At 46.8% G+C, this 22,094-nt stretch overlaps 2 protein-coding genes across 2 annotated transcripts; one reads left to right on the forward strand and one right to left on the reverse strand.

Annotated features, from left to right (window-relative positions):
* The first annotated feature begins 2,175 nt into the window (after positions 1–2,175).
* Positions 2,176–5,730, forward strand: LOC124707844 (protein NRT1/ PTR FAMILY 3.1-like). The gene is made up of 3 exons (XM_047239540.1): positions 2,176–2,448; positions 3,050–3,866; positions 4,472–5,730. The coding sequence occupies exons 1-3, from the start codon at positions 2,361–2,363 to the stop codon at positions 5,367–5,369; spliced, it is 1,803 nt and encodes a 600-aa protein (XP_047095496.1). The 5' UTR covers positions 2,176–2,360; the 3' UTR covers positions 5,370–5,730.
* A 13,809-nt stretch (positions 5,731–19,539) lies between these two features.
* Positions 19,540–20,870, reverse strand: LOC124705356 (probable carboxylesterase 17). The gene has a single exon (XM_047237089.1). The coding sequence runs from the start codon at positions 20,715–20,717 to the stop codon at positions 19,626–19,628; it is 1,092 nt and encodes a 363-aa protein (XP_047093045.1). The 5' UTR covers positions 20,718–20,870; the 3' UTR covers positions 19,540–19,625.
* Positions 20,871–22,094: the final 1,224 nt, after the last annotated feature.

Consider the following 22,094-nt stretch of genomic DNA (forward strand, 5'->3'; position numbering starts at 1 on the left):
ACGGGAACGTCTCGAGATCGCTGGCGAGAGGTGGTGGCGGCACCCAGGGACACAATTGCTTTTCTAGTTTTTGTCCTAGGGTGTTTTTTTGTTAATCTAGAGGGCCTTTCTAGGTTTCTCAGGGCGAGAGATGTCAAAGGACCTCTTCGTAATTTGTACCCGCCACATGTGGAATGAATGGATATCTGGGGTCTTCTAGGCCCTGTTATTGTTAAAATAAAAACTTGCACCAAGGAGGTACAGTATGAGGACCAGCCCATCGCTAGCCGTATACGGACTAGAGAGGTGTGGTTGTCCGTTGTCCGGTACCAGCACCGTGAGCTGTCCGGCCTACGCAGGTCGACACCAGCGTTCACTTCACCATCCTTGCCCGTGACACGATCGACCTCCGGCGGCAAGCTACCTAGGTATACGTAGTGCGCGTCCCCTTCCGGCATGAATGCGTAGCTTCGATCCACGGTGTGGCTGATGTGCACGTTCCGTTTTAGCTGCCGGTTTATGTACCTCTTCCGGCCTACGGAAAACATTGGGAGATTGTTCTCAAGCAACTTTCGGCTAGTGTTAGTTCAGCCACTGAAGAAAGGGAAATGGACAGCGCAGCAGTAACGTACAGTGGATCTCCGGCCGATGTGTCGGACGATAGGGACGGCTGATAACTGCAGCTGCCTTGAGTTTAGCTAATGACATGTTCAGCAAGAACTTCACGGGGGACTTAGAAGACGGTTCAAAACCCGCATAATAACTACAAAGAGATGTCAGCTTGAGAGCATAAGCATAAATACTCCCTTCGCGCGTATCTCTAGATTCTCAATTTGACTAACTTAACATAAGATATATATTATAAAAAAATATACCATTATAAACTTTAGGTTTCATACTTTCTAATGGTATAATTTTTGTGTTCCATGCACCATTCTTGCCATGGCGACTAGGCTATGGGTGAAGCAATAACTCTCTAGCAGCTTCTTTCACTTGCCTCGCAGAGATCTCCTGTGGTGGGTTGATGGTTCCGACATAGGCGGCAACATGAATTAATGATTTTTTTCTTGATTCTCTCCTAATACATTTTTTCGGTTTCATCATTTCCGGTCACCGTATCTGGTGACACACTCTCTCATGCGTTGACCAACCCAATGTTTTCGGTTTGTAATTTGCACATCTTTTTGATCTTCCATTTGCTTGAGAAGCATCGAGCACGTCCTCGTCCACCTCCTTGGCCTCTTGGGCATGTGGCGCACTATGAATGTCAACTTCGTTTTGCTTCTACATATTGACATACGAAGTACAAATCGAATGCAAATTCATACTAGACAATAGAAGATCAAACAAAGTAAGCATTCACATATAGTTTGACAAAATAATGCGGATAGTTAGGGTAATTCATCCCTATCCGGCACTACACCAAACACATGTGGGGCGCTACCGTCGTTTCCGATCGAGCTATGGAGGGGTCTTGGACGCGGGAGCCGCGAAATCCGTTGGTGGAGGATGCGTGGGACCATGGAATGCGGCTGCCTTGTCTTCTTCAGCCCGCTAGCGATAGATTTTGGCCCCCAAAGGAGGGGGTGGGGGCGGGCAATACGCTGAGGAAGGACAGATCAACGGCGAAGAGATCAATGATGGCAGGTCATGGCGACAAAAAGGGGCTGCAGTGTCCCTCCCGCCACCTAGCCACTCGTACCGAGTATGGGCGATTTTGGGAGGCCATTTTGAGGTTTCCCACAAACATATTTATGGTATCTAATCGATCCCGTTTGCGCTCCAAAACGTAAAAGAACGGTTATTTTGTTGTTTTGCATGTTTTGCGGTGCCGGTATCTACTTTAAGTGTGCTACATTGCAATTTTGGTTTGCTCAACATACCAGTACACTCAAGCGTGTGTCTCTTACCAAAGCCTTCAACCACCTCTACTTTGAAAGCTAAAGTGAGGCAGATCGAATAACCTTTGACGGTGGCAAGTTCTGGAAACCCTAGCTCCTTTTCCCTGGATATCCGGATGCGATCATTGGAACGGCACAAAAAGGAAAGAACCTACGGATAATGCTTCACTATGACCAGCCCACTATCACGTATAATTTCCTAGCCATCCATCCATTTTCCCCTCCAATCCGATAAAACCCCAAATCGTAGGTCTGAATCAACAGTCTACAGTGACTGGTGGTCGGCCTCCACCAGCTGCTACTCTCTCGGGCAACGCTGCAGGCACGGCGCGTCTATATAAACTGGCTCCATCCTCCCATCACATGTAGCAGCATGTGAAGGCCACAGTCCCATCTTGCCTGCTCTCCCCGCTAACGATCTAGAGCTTCAAGCAGCGCCTGCGTTAATCGTCTTGGGCTTTGAGCTCTCGATCTCCGGCCATGGCGACCACAACGGTGGACAGGGAGAGGGGTGGAGACCGCACGAAGAGGAAGCAGGGTGGCTTCCGGACCATGCCGTTCATACTAGGTGAGCATCGTGCAGCGCTGCAGCTTGCTTGCATGAGCATTTTTCAATAATCTAGGGAAAGCAGAGCCAACATTGTAGAGTTCATGCATCCTCGCACCAAGATGGTTGGTTGTACCTTGTCCAGTTCTCCATTAATTTGGTCGGCAACTGAGCTCACCTCTGACCAAAGCTGTGTTCGCATCCAGCCAGCGAAGATTAAGAGCTAATGGTTGCTCTGCATTTTATATGTTTTGTTTGTACTAAGACGTACTTCTCGCTGTCTTCGGAAATCTGAATCAATTGCCTCGTGGTTGCCCAGTAACTTTGTTTCTCTCTAATTTCTTGCTATTAAAGGGAGCATCTTGCAGCATTTTTCTCACATACATAACCCTACGGACATTTTATTACTCTAAGGACAGAACAAAACTGAATGAAGATACTCCCTCCAGTTCAGAATAATTGCCTAAAAAAAGATGTATCTAGTTATGTTTTAGTGTGTAGGTATATTCATTTGTAAGCAATAATTTTGAACCGGAGAGTACTAGATTAGTACTATAACGCAAATGTTTACTGGAGACTCAGGTGTTCTCATCGCTTGTATTGTCTGTCGACCTTGCTGCAGTGAACGAGGTCTGCGACAGGTTCGCCACGGCGGGCTTCGGCGCGAACCTCATCACGTACCTGACGCAGGAGCTGCACCTGCCGCTGGTGGAGGCCTCCAACACGCTCACCAACTTCGGCGGCACCTCCAGCCTCACGCCCATCCTCGGCGCGCTCGCCGCCGACTCCTTCGCCGGCCGCTTCTGGACCATCATCGCCGGCTCCGTCTTCTTCCAGCTCGGCATGCTCGGCCTCGTCGTCTCTGCGCTCGTCCCTTCACTCCGGCCCGGCCCCTGCTCCCCTCCCGCCACACCGTGCCGCCGCGCCAACGGGCTGCAGCTCGCCGTGCTCTACCTCTCTCTGCTCTGCACCTCCCTCGGCTCCGGCGGGATCCGGCCGTGCGTCGTGGCGTTCGGCGCCGACCAGTTCGACAGCCAGCCGAAGGAGGAGCAGCACGGTGATGAAGCGGGCGGCGCGGAGGCGGTGGCGGGGCAGAAGCGGCAGTACTTCAACCTCTACTTCTTCACCATGGGGTTCGCCGTGCTGCTGGCGCTGACGGTGGTGGTGTACATCCAGGAGAACGTGGGGTGGGGGTGGGGCTTCGGGATCCCGGCCATCGCCATGTTCGTCTCCATCCTCGTCTTCGTGCTCGGCTACCCGCTCTACGTCCGGCTCAAGCCCGGCGGCAGCCCCTTCACGCGGGTGGCGCAGGTCGTCGCCGCCGCCTACAAGAAGCGGGCCGCCCCGCTGCCGGAGGACCCCGGCATGCTGTACCAGGACAAGGAGCTCGACGCGCTCATCTCCACCAACGGCAGGCTCCTGCACACCAACCAGCTCACGTAAGTGACAAATTAATTCGTCCTCACATGCATTTCCCTTTCGCAAATTAAGCCGCGTAGCACGTGACGTGACGTAGCTCGGAGCCGGCGTCCACGAATGGTGTTAGGCGCGTCGGCTACGTGCTTTTGGTGGCGTTTACATTATCAGTGCACAAAGGAAGAAATCCAAATCGAAAGCAGGGTGCGCGCGCTTTGCTTTAGACAGCAATACATATATACGTGTGCGTCTTAATTTCTTACATATTACTTCACTCCGTGCATCAATGTAAAACGTTTTAGATATTTTTAAAATAAACTAGATACAAACTAAAGTGAGTGAATATACACATAAAAATAAACTAAATACAAACTAAAATGGATGAACCGACTAAAATACTCCAACATCTTACATTTCTAAACAAAGGGAGTACTTCATACGTTTAGAAAAGCTGATGTGAGTAATTAATGATGAGAGTTCATAATGGTACCAGAAAATTAATGACAAATACTCAATTTTAGATTAAGATCCTACAAATCAATAAACATAATGATACTATGATACAAATATTATATGCAAGATACTAGTATTATATGATGATATATGTTCCGTACATGTGTGGTTTCAGTTTCTTCGACCGGGCGGCGATCGTGACGCCCGCAGACACAGCGGGCTCCGGCAAGCTAGACATGTGGCGTCTGTCGACGGTACACCGCGTGGAGGAGCTCAAGTCACTCATCCGCATGCTGCCCATCTGGTCGGCTGGTATCCTGCTCGTCACCGCCGGCTCGCACAACAACAGCTTCGCCATCATGCAGGCGCGCACCATGGACCGCCACATGACCCAGCATTTCCAGATCCCCCCGGCAACCATGTCCATTTTCAGCACCATCGCGATGCTCGTCACCCTTGTTCTCTACGACCGGGCCTTCGTGCCAATCGCGCGCCGCTTCACGGGCCTTCCGTCCGGGATCAACTATTTCCAGCGCATGGCCGTCGGCCTCGCCATCTCCATCCTCGGTGTCGCCTCGGCGGCGCTCGTTGAGGCCAAACGCCGGGGCTCCGCTGCCGATCACGGGCTACTGGACACACCAGCAACCATGGTGCCGATGAGCGTGTTCTGGCTAGTGCCGCAGTACGCCATCCACGGCGTGGCGGATGGGTTCTCCTCGGTTGCGCACATGGAGTTCTTGTACGACCAGGCGCCGGAGAGCATGCGCAGCACCGCCGCCGCGCTCTTCTGGCTTTCAGCCTCCCTCGGCAGCTACATGGGCACGGTGCTCGTCACGGCGGTGCAAAGCGCCACGCGGAGAAGCGGCGACTGGCTCCAGGACAATATCAACAGGGGTAGGCTGGACGCCTACTACTGGCTCGTCACCTGCCTCATGCTGCTCAACCTTGTCTATTATCTCATATGCTTCCGTTTCTACACCATGAAGCCATTGGAGTTCGCGGAGGACGACGACCACGAGAAGGAGCTCGAGCTGTCCTCTGTCCACAAAAATGGCGGCGGTGGCGCTGTATAAGATCGAGCCTAGACGGTGGAGGGTATAGTATAATACTAGTAATTACATCGAATGTGTTCAGTAGCTAGTTAATCAACTGCATATGTGTGCACAACTGTTGCAACATCGAAATGTTCTTGGAGCTAACTAGCATAGTAAGCATCCCGGCCGGCCGTGACAAGGGCCAATATTGTGAAGGTCATGTTGCAAGGTCATGCCGCGGAAAAAGGAAGATCGTGCAGCAAAAAAGCAGCCCTGATAGATAATCTATCCTTGCCATGCCTGCATCATCTTTGCTCTTTTGCAGCATGTTTCGATTTGCTCTTTTGTTCGCTTTAATAATTGGAGAATTGGAGTGATCTATCACAACCAGTTGAAAGGACGACTAGAGAATGTTTACGATTTCTGAAAAGAGTCCGCTGTTTCGCGATAACTTAAATTTCTTTTCAGAGACCATTTGGTGATAGATCTCTTTTTTATGGTAGAAGATTTGAATCTGCATGGACCCCTGGTGCTGGCGTTCTTGTTCAGGTCGCATGTAATTTGCACGCACGTGCGTGCGTCAGGTTGAACTGCTAACAGCTAAACAAACGCAGAATCCAATGATCGGATTACATGGATATGCTAATTAAGAGCATTATACTGTGGATAGGTTTCTTCACGGGACCTCATTACATCTTATTATTCACCGACTATAATTGTAAGTCCTATAAACCACTAAGAAGTGTACTGTCCGTACTTTTTTTTGCAAAAATTTCACCGATCTACAAATAGACTAAAAAGTAATAAACATTACAAATAGACTAAAAAGTAATAAACATTACAAATAGTGGTGTTTGGCTCATGGGAACATATGCTTCCTTCATTTTGCAATGCATCTTAGACATATTTTAAAATGTCAAAAAAATTAAAACTAAAAATACAACGTACATCTTCCTATGCTACGTGCCAATAGATTCATTTCACGAAAAATCAACTTGTCATGTGACGTGTGTAAAAAACACAAAATTCGATAATAAAAATAAAGCTTTTGACAAGACAAATTTTCTCTTTTTTACATAGACCATAAAAATATAGACTTTTCCGCGAAACTTGACGAATACACGTATATTATGGAGATGTACATCTAGAATGTCTTGTCAAAAAAATTCGACACTTCAAAATATGTTTTTGTGGTAGAGGGAGATATGCACTCAGGAGCCAAATTAAATTTCCGTATTTGAACTACCTAGCGACGACTGCAAACACTAGCACGAGCCGAAGGCGCGCCACCGTCATCGCCCCTCCATCACCGAAGCTAGGCAACACTAAATACTAAGAAGTGTACTATCCAATACTTCACCTTTTAGGAACTTTTTTTGAAATGGTGTTGATAAATATATGAAGCAGACATGTCAGGGTTACAATCGGTCTCTGCAATTTTTTGAAATGGTGTTGATAAATATATGAAGCAGACATATATGAAGGCTGGTGCAGAGGAGTACATAGCACCACTAGAAGAAGTTCTATGGCTATATGCAACCATCATGTGCGCCGCGACGTTGGCTGATCTGAGCAGTGACCACCTGTTGATGGTCACACTCTAGAAATAATTGGGCTATTAAGAGTAGATGCAATCTAAATGCTTTCCACTGCAGCCACAACTTCAGCTTCTTCCACTAGTAGGAAAAGGCTCATCAGTGGCGCACCAAAAATCGATTCTGTGGCGCATGGGCGGTGCGCCACAGAATTCTCGCCACAAAAATAAGGTTTCTGTGGCGCACCGGCCCATGCGCCACAGTAAGTCTTATTTCGTGGCGCACCGGCGGTGGTGCGCCACGTAAACTTATTTCGTGGCGCACCGGCGGTGGTGCGCCACGGAATTTTTTTTTGAAATTCAAAAAAAATGGCGGCTCGCATCTAGATCTAGATCTAGATCCGGGGCCGCCGAAATTTTTTAATTTTTTTTTAATTTCGCCGGAAGGTAGCCGGAGGTGGGTGGGTGGGTGAAGGAGAAGGACGGCCGGAGGAGGAGGTGGTGGTGGTGGTGGTGGTGGTGGTGGTGGTGGTGGTGGTGGTGGTGGAGGTGGTGGTGGTGGTGATGGAGGTGGTGATGGAGGTGGTGGTGGTGGAGGAAGAAGAGGTGATGGAGGAAGAGGAGGAGGTGGCCGCCGGAGTAGGTCGCCGGAGTAGTAGGAGGGGGAGGAGGAGGAGGAGGAGGAGGAGGAGAAGGTCGTCGTCGCCGGAGTAGGAGGAGGCCGGCCGGAGGAGGAGGAGGAGGTCGCCGGAGTAGGAGGCCGGCCCCGGAGGAGGGTGTCACCGGAGTAGGAGGCCGGCCCCGGAGGAGGTGGTGGTGGTGGTGGAGGAGGAGGAGGAGGCCGGCCGGAGGAGAAGGTGGTGGTGGTGGTGGTGGTGGTGGTGGAGGAGGAGGAGGAGGAGGCCGGCCGGAGGAGGAGGTGGTGGTGGTGGTGGAGGAGGAGGAGGAGGAGGAGGAGGAGGAGGAGGAGGAGAAGTGAAGGAGAAGTTTGCATAAGAGGAGAAGTGAGGAGAAGTGGAGGAGGAGTGAAGGAGAAGTGGAGGAGAAGTGGTGGAGGGCGGCAGGATGGGCACTAGGTGCGCCACAGAATTTTTTTGGACGTTAATTCTGTGGCGCATGGGCACTAGGTGCGCCACAGAATTTTTTTTCTTTTTTTTGTATTTTGCAGCAAAAAAACTTTAACTGGCCGTAACTTTTTACTCTTTTCGAATTTGGAGATTCTAAAAATTGTCCAACCGGGCATGCCCGGTGGATTCGGATGTAGAATTTTCGTGGGATCATTTTGATATATTATGCGTTTTTTTTCGAGTTCGTATGCAACCGAAATCCAGCTTTGATGATTTTCCCACGCAATTTTGCAAAAAAAGTCAAAATTCATGTTTGTTAAATTTTAGTGGTGCTAGATGATATAATACATGGGACTCTCGAAGGATTTTATTTTTTGAAATTTCTATCTATTTCTTTTATTTTTTTTAGAGGTAAAAAGGCGATCCACGGGGGGGGGGGTGGAGTTGCGTGGGGAGCCAAAAAGAACTTCTGTGGCGCATGGATCTCATGTGCGCCACAGAAATGTGTAGTTTCTGTGGCGCACCATCCCTCGTGCGCCACAGAAAGTCTTAATTCAGTGGCGCACGAGGAATATGCGCCACTGAATGTCTTATTTCTGTGGCGCACGTGGTCCTGTGCGCCACAGAAATAGTGAAACCAATGATTGGGGCTGACCCCACCTTATTTCTGTGGCGCATGGATTGTTGGTGCGCCACAAAATTAAGCTATTTCTGTGGCGCACCGTGTCTGGTGCGCCACAAAACAAATTTCTGTGGCGCACTCAAAACGATGCGCCACAGAAATAAGGATCGCCTATAAGGATTTTCCTACTAGTGTTCTGCCAATTGGCACCGCAATATCGGACCCCAAGATGATGTAATGGTTTTGCCAGCATGGTTCCTGACAATCACGCCCCAATGGCCATGATCAGCACCATGCGTGAAGGTAGCTTTAGTGTTGTTTAACACATGAGTGTGACAGATTCAGGAGTGTAAGTGTTCTTCCCTTTTCCTTTGCGGTCATATTAATTCCAACCATTCTTGATCAGTAGTGGTGTTTAGGTAATTAGAGATGAAGCTAATTGAGTTACTAGTTGAAGCGTCGCCTTTTTACGAAGATGTTGTCATTTCGTAGATACCAAGCTCTCCACCAAAGAAAGAGAAGCATGGGTCTCATCTTGCTGGGTCGATTGTCCCAAATGCTTAGCCCACATTCGTCCCATGTTTTCCTCAGCTCATATTCACCTCGCAGCTGCCACACCTCACGCATAGCCCGACGAAGACTAGAAACTTTATTACAGGACATGACTACATGTATTCACATTCCGGTTGCATACCGCACATGGTGCATGTTGGAAGACAATTCTTGATTCTTTTGATTCTGTTCTTTTGGACACCGAGAGTATTAGAGGCCAGCTTCCAAGCAAAGACTCTGATTTTGGGAGGCACATTAGCCTTCCAACTGAGGTCCCAAATTTTCCTTTCACCCTCTGGTTATTTCCTCGAGCCATGGCTCTATGGGTTTGATCTCAGATGCAAAGCCAAGTTATAAGCACTTTTAACTGAGAACTGGCCTTGTTTGATTAGCTGCCAAGCAATATGGTCAACACCAATCTATGCTTGGAATTCTGATGTTCAGAATTTTGTCAGTGTCATATTTGTGGAAAGTGGATCTGGTTAGTGGCTCTTTCCAGTCTCTTGAGTTAGGAATTCAGGATCAATCAGGTTTTGAACCCATCTCAACTTGGAACCACTTGGGTTACCTAAGATTTTGTGATTACCTCTCGCTGACAACTATCCTTCCATATACAAATTCTTTAGTCATTGAAAATCCTCCGCACAAGGCCTTGTTTAGGAGTTTGATCCCTTGGCAACTAGGGGAAGCATTTTTTACGAACACTGTATCGGTAAGGATAACATTGGGGTAGTATTTGGCTTTCAGTAATCGTGCAGAAACTACCGAAAAAAAATATTACAAGTAACAGTGTGTTTTCCGTACTTCTGGCGGTAGAGTCCGACGTCACGAGTATACATCCAGTGGTAATCTTTACCGGTGATAGGTATTTGATACAATCAGGGTACAATTCAGCGCTGATGACAAACTGAATTTTTGACCATCTCTACTAGTTGCTTCATCTGTCGAACGGGGCACATCCGCGACTGATAGCTACATAATCCAACATCTATACTCCATGTTTAAATTTCATACTAGCAATGGATGGGCACGGCGGCACGCCGTGCCAACTGTCTAATACGATTTTGGAAAAACATTTGAATTGACGGAAACAATCTGTTTTTTGTTGTTCAGACATTGTACTTTAAGATAGTTGGTAACAAAATCTCATGGTGCACCTGCTGAAATAATGTGTATACAGAGTTGATCTTGAGGATCAAGTAAATAAGTGGGCATTAGAAAGGCAAAGAGTCTCACTTTGGTAATAATAACCGGTACTTCATATTGATCATCAGTTGATAGGTACATAATACAATATAGAAGAACTATTATATATATATATAACTTAAGGGCTAGGCTAGTATAGATTTTTGTACCAATGGACAAAAGGTTATTTAGTTTCATGCTAATCTCTAGGTATCTCGGTCTTGAACATTCTTGCATCCATTGTATCAGAGGATGGCTACTTTCTAGAATCCACGGTGTAGATGAAGGTGTCACTTTCTAGAATGTCGTTGGCTTCCACGAAATAATCCCACCCGTGCTCTATGAAGAATTGAAGATGCAGTTCCTCCACTCCACCAGACGAACTTTTCAACCATGTTCCCAAGCACAATTTTCTGAGGGAAATTCCCAATGATGCGTTTACATAACGATTTGGGGGTCTTGAGTGGGTCAAGAGGGCTACCCATTACCCTATGCATGAAGCGACGGTTGAATATGACCCCTGGCATAAGTCCAACCTTGGGACGCCTGCCGTGCTTTGCTGGTCTCTGTCCTTCAGAGTCCTGCCTGGCCTTGTTTTTGTTGTGTCCTCTGTTTGGCTAAGATGTTGGCGCCGGCTTGCTTGTGTTCTTCGATGAATGAAATCCTGGTGGAAGGCTGTCCGAGCTCTACCTTCTCGCTTTCTTCTGAGGGGATGGAGTTGCCAGAGACTTTCTCTCGGTCGTGATCTCCTTACCATGTGTCTGCAAGTATGTGGCTAGGTTATGTAAACCAGATGATAGTGCTATATCGCTAAGTATCAATTGTTTTTTTTTTGGAATACCAAGTCTTTACCTAGAGCTTACTTTGCATGGAAATATGAGCCGTAACAATAATGAGTGGATCCTTTTGTATTGAGTTTTGACCTAGCTGGGTTAGATGTGCATACTACATAGAATGTATTATGGAACTGGGTTACCTTAACTAAGACACATTATCTGTTTTTCTTTTAATGTCTGACTGCTGGTTTTTTGTCCTCTAGTGCTTTATGTAGCTATGTAGAACTGGAGACATTCACCGAAGAGAAAAGGAGGTCTCTGTTTGCTAAGGCGCATGGAAAAGGGGCAGATTTTGACAAGTTGATGAGATAATTGATGTTTGTGATTCTTTGAAGGAAGATAATAAAAAAAGACTTGATCTAACTGCCAATGAAGTAAAAAACGGGTGATAATAATAGCATGTTGGATATTAAAGGTCTAGTTAAAATCTCTAATATGTGTAGTGATAAAAGTTAGTAGACCATCCAGTCATTTTTTATGCTTTTAAATGATATACCACAATGCCGTTTCCTAATACATTGGCTTATGTCTGATAAATCCCGTTGTGTGAACTTGATTAATTCGGTGAGATGCCTCTTGCGTATTTTTCTTTTGGAAGATTTTTCTTGATCTTTCAGCAACTATCTCAATCAAGTACAGATGTCAACTAACCACAAAGTTCTCATGTGAAAATATTGTACCATAAATCTACCAAAGTTTGGATGCAATCTGCCGATCAATTATGACCATCGAGTACTCACGCATGTCCTATCATTCCCATGCCCCCGGACGCACAAAGCAGGCCATCCTTCTTGGTTATCCTGATTGGGATAGTCCTCTTATGTCATCCCCCATTCTGATGTGCATGACATTGATGCCTCGATGGTGTCTCCGATCTCTGCATTGTTTGCAAACAATAATGAGAAATAGGACACTACATATCTGAGTGAGAAACAGAGAAAGTATTGTTCTTGGCCTAGTGATGGCACATGTCGACTTGTTACAGAGAAGCTTAGAGATTGCAACTTCCAGCAATAATACAATGGAATGTGGTAGATAGCAAGACATTGTTGAATTGAACTTGCTCTTCAATGCTGATGAGCCAGTTAAATAGCAAAAGGAACAAATGTTCACAAAAATCAGAAAGTTATCTCCCCTTTTTAATCGGAGGAGGCAACTTCGGCAGAAGCAACCTAAAAGAAAGCAACAACATATAGGCAACTGAATGAGGAAATAATACCGACAAGACCAGGTCAGCAGCGACTGAGAGGAAACGCTTTAGAGAGCCTGGGACCAAACATTATGGACATTGATATGTACGTATATGAGGTGGAAAATCCACCTCAACAGAAAACCAAGCCAGCAAAGGAGCAAGCCCATGCACATGAGACGGTAAATATCAACTCGTGCATAGATTGGACCATTCTTTAATTGTTCTCTAAATTGATTTATGTGTCTGCAGGCTACCAAACACGTCCCATGTGTTCCATGTGGCTCTATATGCGTGGGTGCTCCATTCCAGCCTTAGAATTCAGAGACAACCCAGCCAGCCTATCTTCTCCTGTAAGGGAGAGCTTAAAGATTATTTGAATGGGAATCATTCAAAGAAAAAATTGCACACGGCTGACATAGTTCCACTGGATGGTTGATGGTTCGGTAAGTTGTAGAAATTAACACAACGACATCCAATGTACAACACTTTCTTGCCTCATGCTAGATTTTCTATGTCAATACTGAAGGTGTATTTGTTCAATATAATCATACAGTCAAAACATCAAAAAAGATCACTTAGATATGTTAGCAAATGAGGGATGCACAATTTAGTCCGCAGATCCAGTTTAGAGATACAAATGTATCAATGTGACACACATAATTATTTTGCTGGCCACAACATGCTTTACCTAGCATGACAACTATATTTCGAACAGTGGCATGATCGGAAGGAAGGAGAATAGAAGAATTCATTCAATGGCACCAAAATGCTCCATAAACCAGCTAAATTGTACAACATGGTAGTAACGTTGCTTAATTATCACACGCAGCAGAAATGCGAAAATACTGTAAAAAAAACTGAGCCATCCGACTCTTTTGCCTTTAAAGAAATATTTAATGTATTTTCATTAAGAACTCGCCTGTAATTCTGTTCATGGATCTTTGGTTTTTAATATAAATCTTGGATCAAATCTTCAAGGATACCTAACAGATCTTAAACAAATTACCATGCTCCATTCATATAAACCTGCAACAGAGGCAAAAGTGCCATATTTTTTTAGAAACATGGAATTGCTACACTTGGAAGAAACGCTTTACATTATTCCAGTAAAAATCACTTCAAAAGGTTTATTTCAATATTTATTTCTTAAACAATATAAGCCGTCAATCAAAGTCTTGAACCATACATGATACTTCTTGTTGCAAAAACCATTATAACCTGAAAGGCAATGCTTGCTCCATCATTGACTGATTCACCCGCTGGTTCAACTGGCCAATGTAGTGCAAAAGAAAATATTCATCGATGACATAGCTCGTAAGCTTTACCATAAAAAGACAAATATCCAGCAAAAAATTGATTTGTATATTACTTGCTGCCAAATAGCTGAATGTAAATAGTCATATTGCTCAAAAGATTTTCAAATAAGCATATATTTTGATGCATCTAAAGGAGAGGAGGTAATATTCTTAAAATATATTTCTACATCTGTACACTATGATTTTCCTCCCATAACTTGTAGACCAATTTGTACAAACTAATCACAAGTACGTGCTGAACATCTCAACATTCCAGCTTACGTGGTCCTATACATAATCATCATCTCAGAATGTACCTAGAGGATATGAAACATAATAAAAAAAAAGACAGAAGGAATGCACAACAGTAGAGGGCCTGGGAAAGAGAATAAGATGGGGAACTCACATACACGACTAAGGTGGATCCATCAGTAGTTGTGACTCCCGTTGATTTGTTTGCAGCATAACCGTCAGTGCCAGCCCAGATCTGCCAGTCCTTCTCTACTTCTGACCGAGACGGCAAGATGTCGCTGCAGCCCAGGATTTTCGGTGGTGAAAAGCGGTCGTGACTGGCCTATGCTCCTCCTGAGAATCCAGGAGAGTAAGGAAGTGGAGGAGAGGGATTCCTAGAGGGCAGCAAGCCGCTGCAGCATCCTGAACCCAGCGGAGACTCCCGTCCCCCCACCCGCCTGTAGTGTGGCAAGCCCCACCCTGTCGAGCGACCGCCACCGACAGTCAAGATCTTGGGCCACATCGCTACTGTAACAAAGCAACAAACCAGTTGCGCCTATGTCGGCCGCCCAGAAAGTCAATGAACTTTGCTTTGTGCTCCACCGCCCACCCCTTTCTTCTCGCCGGAGCCGGAGAGCCCCCATATCATTTTTTTGATCCACATCTTGGGACAGAAAAGGAAGAACTGGGGAGAGGCATCCCACTTGCACGGTGCTGAAGGGGAGGGGGCGTATTGCTCGCTCGATTTACTCGCCGGTAAAGAAGCCGGCGGTCCTGCAACGAATCCTCCAGCAGCAGCGATAGCAGAACGGCCAGAGTAGGGCGGGCGCGCCGATCCGCCGCGCGTCGATCCCCTCACCATTGGAGGCAGGTGGAAGAAAAAAAGGAACGGGGCACCCGGTGGCAGAAGTGAAGAAGAAAGAAAAGAGGAGCGGAAGGAAGGAAAAAAAAGAAAAAAAAGGAAAAGTAAGGGCATGTGTAATGGTTGATAAGATTGTCTTATCTTAACCCTGCCAAGTAATCTAGATATAACAATAAAACATGATGTACAATGGTTTGTTTTTTAGTCTTATCTTTAGTAATAAGATATCCTAAATTTGTGGTGAGAGAGATTGAGCTAAGAGGTGATATCTTAGCTAAGAGAAGGAAAAGTCTTTTTTTTATCTTTTTCTTTCATCCACCTCGGCATTTATCCTACGTGGCACTGCTAAGATATCACTATTGTACATGCCCTAAGCTGGACACCGGCCAGACAGGCGGTAAAGCGGCGGCCGCACCCGGCGATGTCTCCCAGGCGAGGCCCACGTAGCCTCAGCAGCACAGTAACCAAGAAACAGTACACGCACCCAAGGAGACACACGAAAGGAAGAACCGAGAGGACAGAAAATACTAACAAACAGCAACGTGTCCCCCAAAATACACATAGAGGCTCAATGTAGCAACGAATAACACGTGGCAGCACTAAACAGGGTAAAAATAAATACCAAAAAACTGTGAAAAAACGTTAATGTTGATGTTTAGTATAGTAATAATTTGTCAAGAAATTGATAAAATATCTCTCTATCTTTGCCACTAATGACTAATTACCACTGCGATGTGGAAATCTTCTCTTTAATTGTCTTTTAGAAATATAAAATTTTATGGCGAAATCTGGGCAAATTAATGAAGAATCACCAGTTGACAATACTTCAAAGTCAAAGGCCTCGCGAAGAAGACCTCCAGAGAGTTTAACGAGCAGTGATACGGGCAGAGCCCTGATGACGCGTAGAGCACACGCCCGTTGGGAACCCCAAGTGGAAGGTGTGATGCGTACAGCATCAAATTTTCCTCAGTAAGAAACCAAGGTTTATCGAACCAGTAGGAGTCAAGGGCCACGTGAAGGTCGTTGGTGATGGAGTGTAGTGCGGCGCAACACCAGAGATTCCGGCGCCAACGTGGAACCTGCACAACACAATCAAAATACTTTGCCCCAACGTAACAGTGAGGTTTTCAATCTCACCGGCTTGCTGTAAACAAAGGATTAAACGTATGGTGTGGAAAATGATGTTTGTTTGCGAAGAACAGTAAAGAACAGAGTTTGCAGTAGATTATATTTCAGATGTAAAAGAATGGACCGGGGTCCACAGTTCACTAGTGGTGTCTCTCCGATAAGAAATAGCATGTTGGGTGAACAAATTACAGTTGGGCAATTGACACATAGAGAGGGCATAACAATGCACATACATATCATGATGACTACTATGAGATTTAATCAGGGCATTACGACAAAGTACATAGACCGCTATCCAGCATGCATCTATGCCTAAAAAGTACACCTTCAGGTTAGCATCCGCACCCCTTCCAGTATTAAGTTGCAAACAACAGACAATTGCATTAAGTATGGTGCGTAATGTAATCAACACAAATATCCTTAGACAAAGCATTGATGTTTTATCCCTAGTGGCAACAGCACATCCACAACCTTAGAACTTTCTGTCACTGTCCCAGATTCAATGGAGGCATGAACCCACTATCGAGCATAAATACTCCCTCTTGGAGTCACAAGTATAAACTTGGCCAGAGCCTCTACTAGCAACGGAGAGCATGAAGAACATAAACAACACATATATGATAGATTGATAATCAACTTGACATAGTATTCCATATTCATCGGATCCCAACAAACACAACATGTAGCATTACAAATAGATGATCTTGATCATGATAGGCAGCTCACAAGATCTAACATGATAGCACAATAAGGATAAGACAACCATCTAGCTACTGCTATGGACCCATAGTCCAAGGATGAACTACTCACACATCAGTACGGAAGCGATCATGGTGATGAAGAGTCCTCCGGAAGATGATTCCCCTCTCCGGCAGGGTGCCGGAGGTGATCTCCTGAACCCCCGAGATGGGATTGGCGGCGGCGGCGTCTCTGGAACTATTTCCGTATCGTGGATCTCGGTAATAGGGTTTTCGCGACGGAGATTTTAAGTAGGCGGAAGGGCAGCGTCGGTGGAGGCACAAGGGCCCCACACCATAGGGCGGCGCGGGCCCCACCCTGGCCGCGCGGCCCTGTGGTTTGGGCGCCTCGTCTCCCCACTTCATATGCTCTTCGGTCTTCTGGAAGCTCCGTGGAAAAATAAGACCCTGGGCGTTGATTTTGTCCAATTCCGATAATATTTCCTTTGTAGGATTTCTGAAACCAAAAACAGCAGAAAACAGCAACTGGCTCTTCGGCATTTTTTCAATAGGTTAGTGCCGAAAAATGCATATAAATGATGTAAAGTGTGTGTAAAACATGTGAGTATTGTCATAAAAGTATCATGGAACATAAGAAATTATGGATACGTTTGAGACGTATCAAGCATCCCCAAGCTTAGTTCCTACTCGCCCTCGAGTAGGTAAACGATAACAAGGATAATTTCTGAAGTGACATGCTATCATAATCTTGATCAATACTATTGTAAAGCATATGAGATGAATGAAGTGATTCGAAGCAATGGTAAAGACAATGACTAAACAACTGAATCATATAGCAAAGAATTTTCATGAATAGTACTTTCCTCCCTGGCAACGGCGCCAGAAAAGTGCTTGATGTCTACGGGTGCTTCTATTCTTGTAGACAGTGTTGGGCCTCCAAGAGCAGATGTTTGTAGAACAGCAGCAAGTTTCCCTTAAGTGGATCACCCAAGGTTTATCGAACTCGGGGAGGAAGAGGTCAAAGATATCCCTCTCAAGCAACCCTGCAATCACGATACAAGAAGTCTCTTGTGTCCCCAACACACCCAATACACTTGTCAGATGTATAGGTGCACTAGTTCGGCGAAGAGATAGTGAAATACAAGTAGTATGGATATATATGAGTGGTAATAGCAATCTAAATAAAATATGGCAGCGAGTAAACATGCAACAGAACAGTAAGTAAACGGAGTTTCGATGCTTAGAAGCAAGGCCTAGGGATCATACTTTCACTAGTGGACACTCTCAACATTGCAATCATAATTGAATATAAATATAAGCACTTCACTATGCTACTCTGAATTACTCTCTGGCAAGATAACGAACACTAATTCATCATGTAGGCAAGCCTTAAAGATGTATTCCCAAGTACTAATAAACACCCCACGCTGTCACTGTGAGCATTCATAGGAGGTACTAACACACCACAATTTCATAGAGACATCCAACTCAAATCATAACTCGGTGAATAAGTATTCCGTGAAATATAGCCTAAGAGACCCACACGGTGCACACACTCGTCACCTTTACACACGTGGGACAAGGAGTCTCCGGAGATCACATAAGTAAAATCCACTTGAATAGCATAACGACATCTAGATTACAAGCTCATCATATGGATCTCAATCATGTAAAGCAGCTCATGAGATCATTGTACTGAAGTACATAGGAGAGAGATTAACCACATAGCTACCGGTACAGCCCTTAGCCTCGATGGAGAACTACTCCCTCCTCATGGGAGATAGCAGCGGTGATGGAGATGGCGGTGATGTCGATTGAGATGCCTTCCGGGGGCACTTCCCCGTCCCGGCGGCGTGCCGGAACAGAGACTCCTGTCCCCCAGATCTTGGCTTCGCGATGGCGGCGGCTATGGAAGGTTTCTCGTACCGTGGTTTTTTCGTCTCGAAGATTTAGGTCAGGAACCTTTAAATAGGCGAAGAGGCGGAGTCGGAGGGCTGACGAGGCGGTGACACAATAGGGGGGCGCGGCCCAGGCCCTGGCCGCGCCACCCTGTCATATGGTGGCCCTGTGGCCCTCCTCTACTGGCTCTCGGGTGTTCTGGAAGCTTCGTGGAAAAATAGGATGCTGGGCATTGATTTCGTCCGATTCCGAGAATATTTCCTTACTAGGATTTCTGAAACCAAAAACAGCAGAAAATAGGAACTGGCACTTCGGCATCTCGTCAATAGGTTAGTGCCGGAAAATGCATAATAATGACATATAATGTGTATAAAACATGTGAGTATCATCATAAAAGTAGCATGGAACATAAGAAATTATAGATACGTTTAGGACGTATCAGACATCCATACCGGGACAACATAGACAACAGATAATTGACTCCTCTTTAATGCATAAGCATTCAACATTCGCACCAAATGGGCCCGTCCAACGTTTCTGGGCTGCTTCTCCCTACGTCGAGTTGGACGTTGTCTGCTTAACCGGGTCTCATTGCCTTTGCTGCTTCATATGTACAAATTGATTCCTTATCTTCCACTCCTGTACATTTGTTTATATGCTTAATGTTACTTCTATCTTATAGAGATGAACTGTAGATATTTTTTGTCACATTTTTTTATTACACTTATTGATGTTGCGGCGGAAGGTAGGATTGCCATCTAAATATTGTTATATTGAATTGCTGTCATATTTCTTGCTGGTGTTTGATTGAATCAGATATATGCATGTTTCTCGGCAAGGGCAATAACAACTGTCGTTTCTGATCTGATGAGACACGGGACCTTGCTTCAACTGTTACTTATGTAGTGCATGGAAGTATCAAGAAATACTTACAACTTCGTTGGCCTATCTTTTATATTACACGGGAGTATTCAGTATATATGTGCAAATTTTGTGCAATTTAATACCCGCATTTTGTGCAAATATATTTATATATAATTACTATTATTTTAAATTTTATTATAAAAAATAAACAGGCGTGCCAACATGGACACATGGTCTTACGGATGTAAACTCACACATAGGTCGATGGACTCAATGGCAGACACACCTGACACTGACAAGATCGACTCAAGAGTATACATGTTTTGCAATTTAGTGGCGGGCAACGAAGCTCTTGATGGCATCGATGAGCTCCTGCGCTCGCTCCCCGGTGGTCGGGTCCATGTCGACGGCGAACTTGTTGAGATAGAAGGAGTGGCTCATGCCGCGGTTGATGAGCACCTCCACCTCCTTCCCGGCGGCGCGCAGCGCGTCGCAGTACTCGAGGTTGGTGTCGCGGATGAGGTCCTTCTCCGCCACGGCCACCAGCATCGGCGGCAGTGGCACGGACTCCAGCGGTGGCGCGTTCGGGCCCATCGGGCACGTGTATGGGTGGTCCTTGGTGGCGCCCTCCGGGAGCGACATGGCCAGGAACTTGTCGGCCATGTCCAGCGTGAAGAACACCGAGTCCGACGTGTTCTCCAGCTCCGACCTGCTCCGCGCGGCGCGCACGAACCCCGGGTGGATCGGGACGCCGCCGGCGACGCGGAGGGGCGCCCAGACGTCCGCGCCGTCCTCGCCAACGCGAGCGGCCACGTGGTGGACCAGGTTGCCGCCGGAGCTGTCCCCGACGAGGAACACCCGGGAGACGTCCGCGGCCTGGCGGAGGAGCTCAGCCGCCGGGTCCTCGAGGGTGCCAGCGGCGTCGGACGTGACGATGGACCGGAGCCGGCGGAGCACGTCGACGCCGGCGTCCATCTGGGCGGGCAGACGGTGCTCTGGCGCTAGCGGGAGCTGGGCGGTGACCACCACGGCGGGGACGGCGCACGCGAGGCGCGCGTAGAAGTGGTGGTACATGAGCCATGATGGGTCGGAGATGCAGAAGCCGCCGCCGTGCAGCTGCACGATGACGGGGAGGCGCCCGGCAGCAGCAGGAGCCTTGAGCTCGGGGAGGTAGACGCGGAGGTCGGGCTCTCCCTCACCGGGGAGGTCGTGGAGCGTGTGGCCGTCGCGGGGCACGGCGTAGGGCTCCACCGGCTGCATCAGAGGCAGGGCCTCCGGCGGCCCCGTCCACGTGCGGTCGATGCTGCCGTCGTCAAACACGCGCAGCCAGCCGGACACCTCGTCCACCACCTTGCGACCGTCCGGCAAGACGACGTTCGCCTGGTGCTCGTGCTGCTGCGACTCGGCGGCAATGGTGGCCATTGTCGTCGTTGTTGGTGCTGCTCTAGTGCTCTACGAGGGCAAGTGCGCGCTCGACTTGGTGTCGTGTTAAACGATGTGAGAGTGTGATGCACGGCCCGATGATGGAAGGGAGCAACAGGTAGGCGGCGTTTTATAGGCGGTGGCCGGAGGCAGAGGCGACCGAGAGAGAGTAGCGTCGTCGGTCGCGTCTTTGCCACTGATTTAGCGGGAAGTTTCGCAGCGAAATGTCAGGGAATTCGAGCACAAGTCAGGAGTTGTCCGTGGAGTGGAATAGTGTTGTGTGTGAACTGTGAAGCGCGACCGAGATGATTTGGACGTCTTGGCTGCAACTTCAGGACCAGCCAGGGGTCGTCCTCATGTTTCAGACACGCATTTCCAATTCTAAAATTTCAGGGGTCGTTTTCATGTTGCAGACACGCTTTTCAAATCAAATTCTAAAATCTGAACTCCGAACCTACCTGGATCAGGTGTTGGAACAATTTGCACTAAAATTATAGTAAGACAAAGACTCTGGCCAGTGGCTACTAAACTTGGGTAGATATGTTGTTTCTCAACGGCTACAACAATAGAAATGAGAAGAAAAAAGGGAGACCCTCTTTCCCCCTTGCTCTTTAATTTTATGGCTAAAGCTCTCTCTCTATCATGCTTTCTAAGGCAGGCGAGGCATGCCACATCTCTGGACTGGTGCCGCATCTGGTTCCCGGGGGTTTCCCATTTGCAATACGCCGACGACACTTTAATCCTGATTCAGCACGACGAGAGACAAATCATTAACCTGAAATTCTTGCTTATGTGCTTTGAGGAGATGTCCGGGCTTAAAATCAATTACCACAAGAGCGAGGTGATCGTGATGGGGCAACCAATTGAGGTGCAGCAGAGGGTGCCAAACATGCTCAACTGCAAGTTAGGAGCATTTCCCTTCGTGTACTTAGGTCTACCTATCTCCGATCGCAAACTTTTTATAGATCAATGGATGTTTCTGGTTAGAAAACTAGGCTTAAAGATTGAAACTTGGTTAGGGAGATTTCTTTCCTCGGGAGAAAGGTTAATTCTCTCCATCTCCTGCCTTGCTAGTTTGCCAATGTTTGCCATGGGACTCTTCTTGCTACAAGATGGGGTTCACTCCAATTTTAACTCGCATCGCTCTCAGTTCTTCTGGGAAGGATCGGGACCTAAGCGGAAATACCACTTAGTGAATTGGCCAGCGGTTTGCCGTCCTAAGGAAGCCGTGGGACTAGGACTACTCAATTCCAGGAAAATGAATATAGCTCTTATGCTCAAATGGATCTGGAAATTGTACGAGGGAGACAATGCCTTATGGTGCCAGATTATTCGCGCCAAGTATGTTACCGCGATAGATATCTTCGCTGGATCAGG

The sequence above is a fragment of the Lolium rigidum genome, chromosome 4, assembly GCF_022539505.1.
Source record: "Lolium rigidum isolate FL_2022 chromosome 4, APGP_CSIRO_Lrig_0.1, whole genome shotgun sequence".
Taxonomy (NCBI): domain Eukaryota; kingdom Viridiplantae; phylum Streptophyta; class Magnoliopsida; order Poales; family Poaceae; genus Lolium; species Lolium rigidum.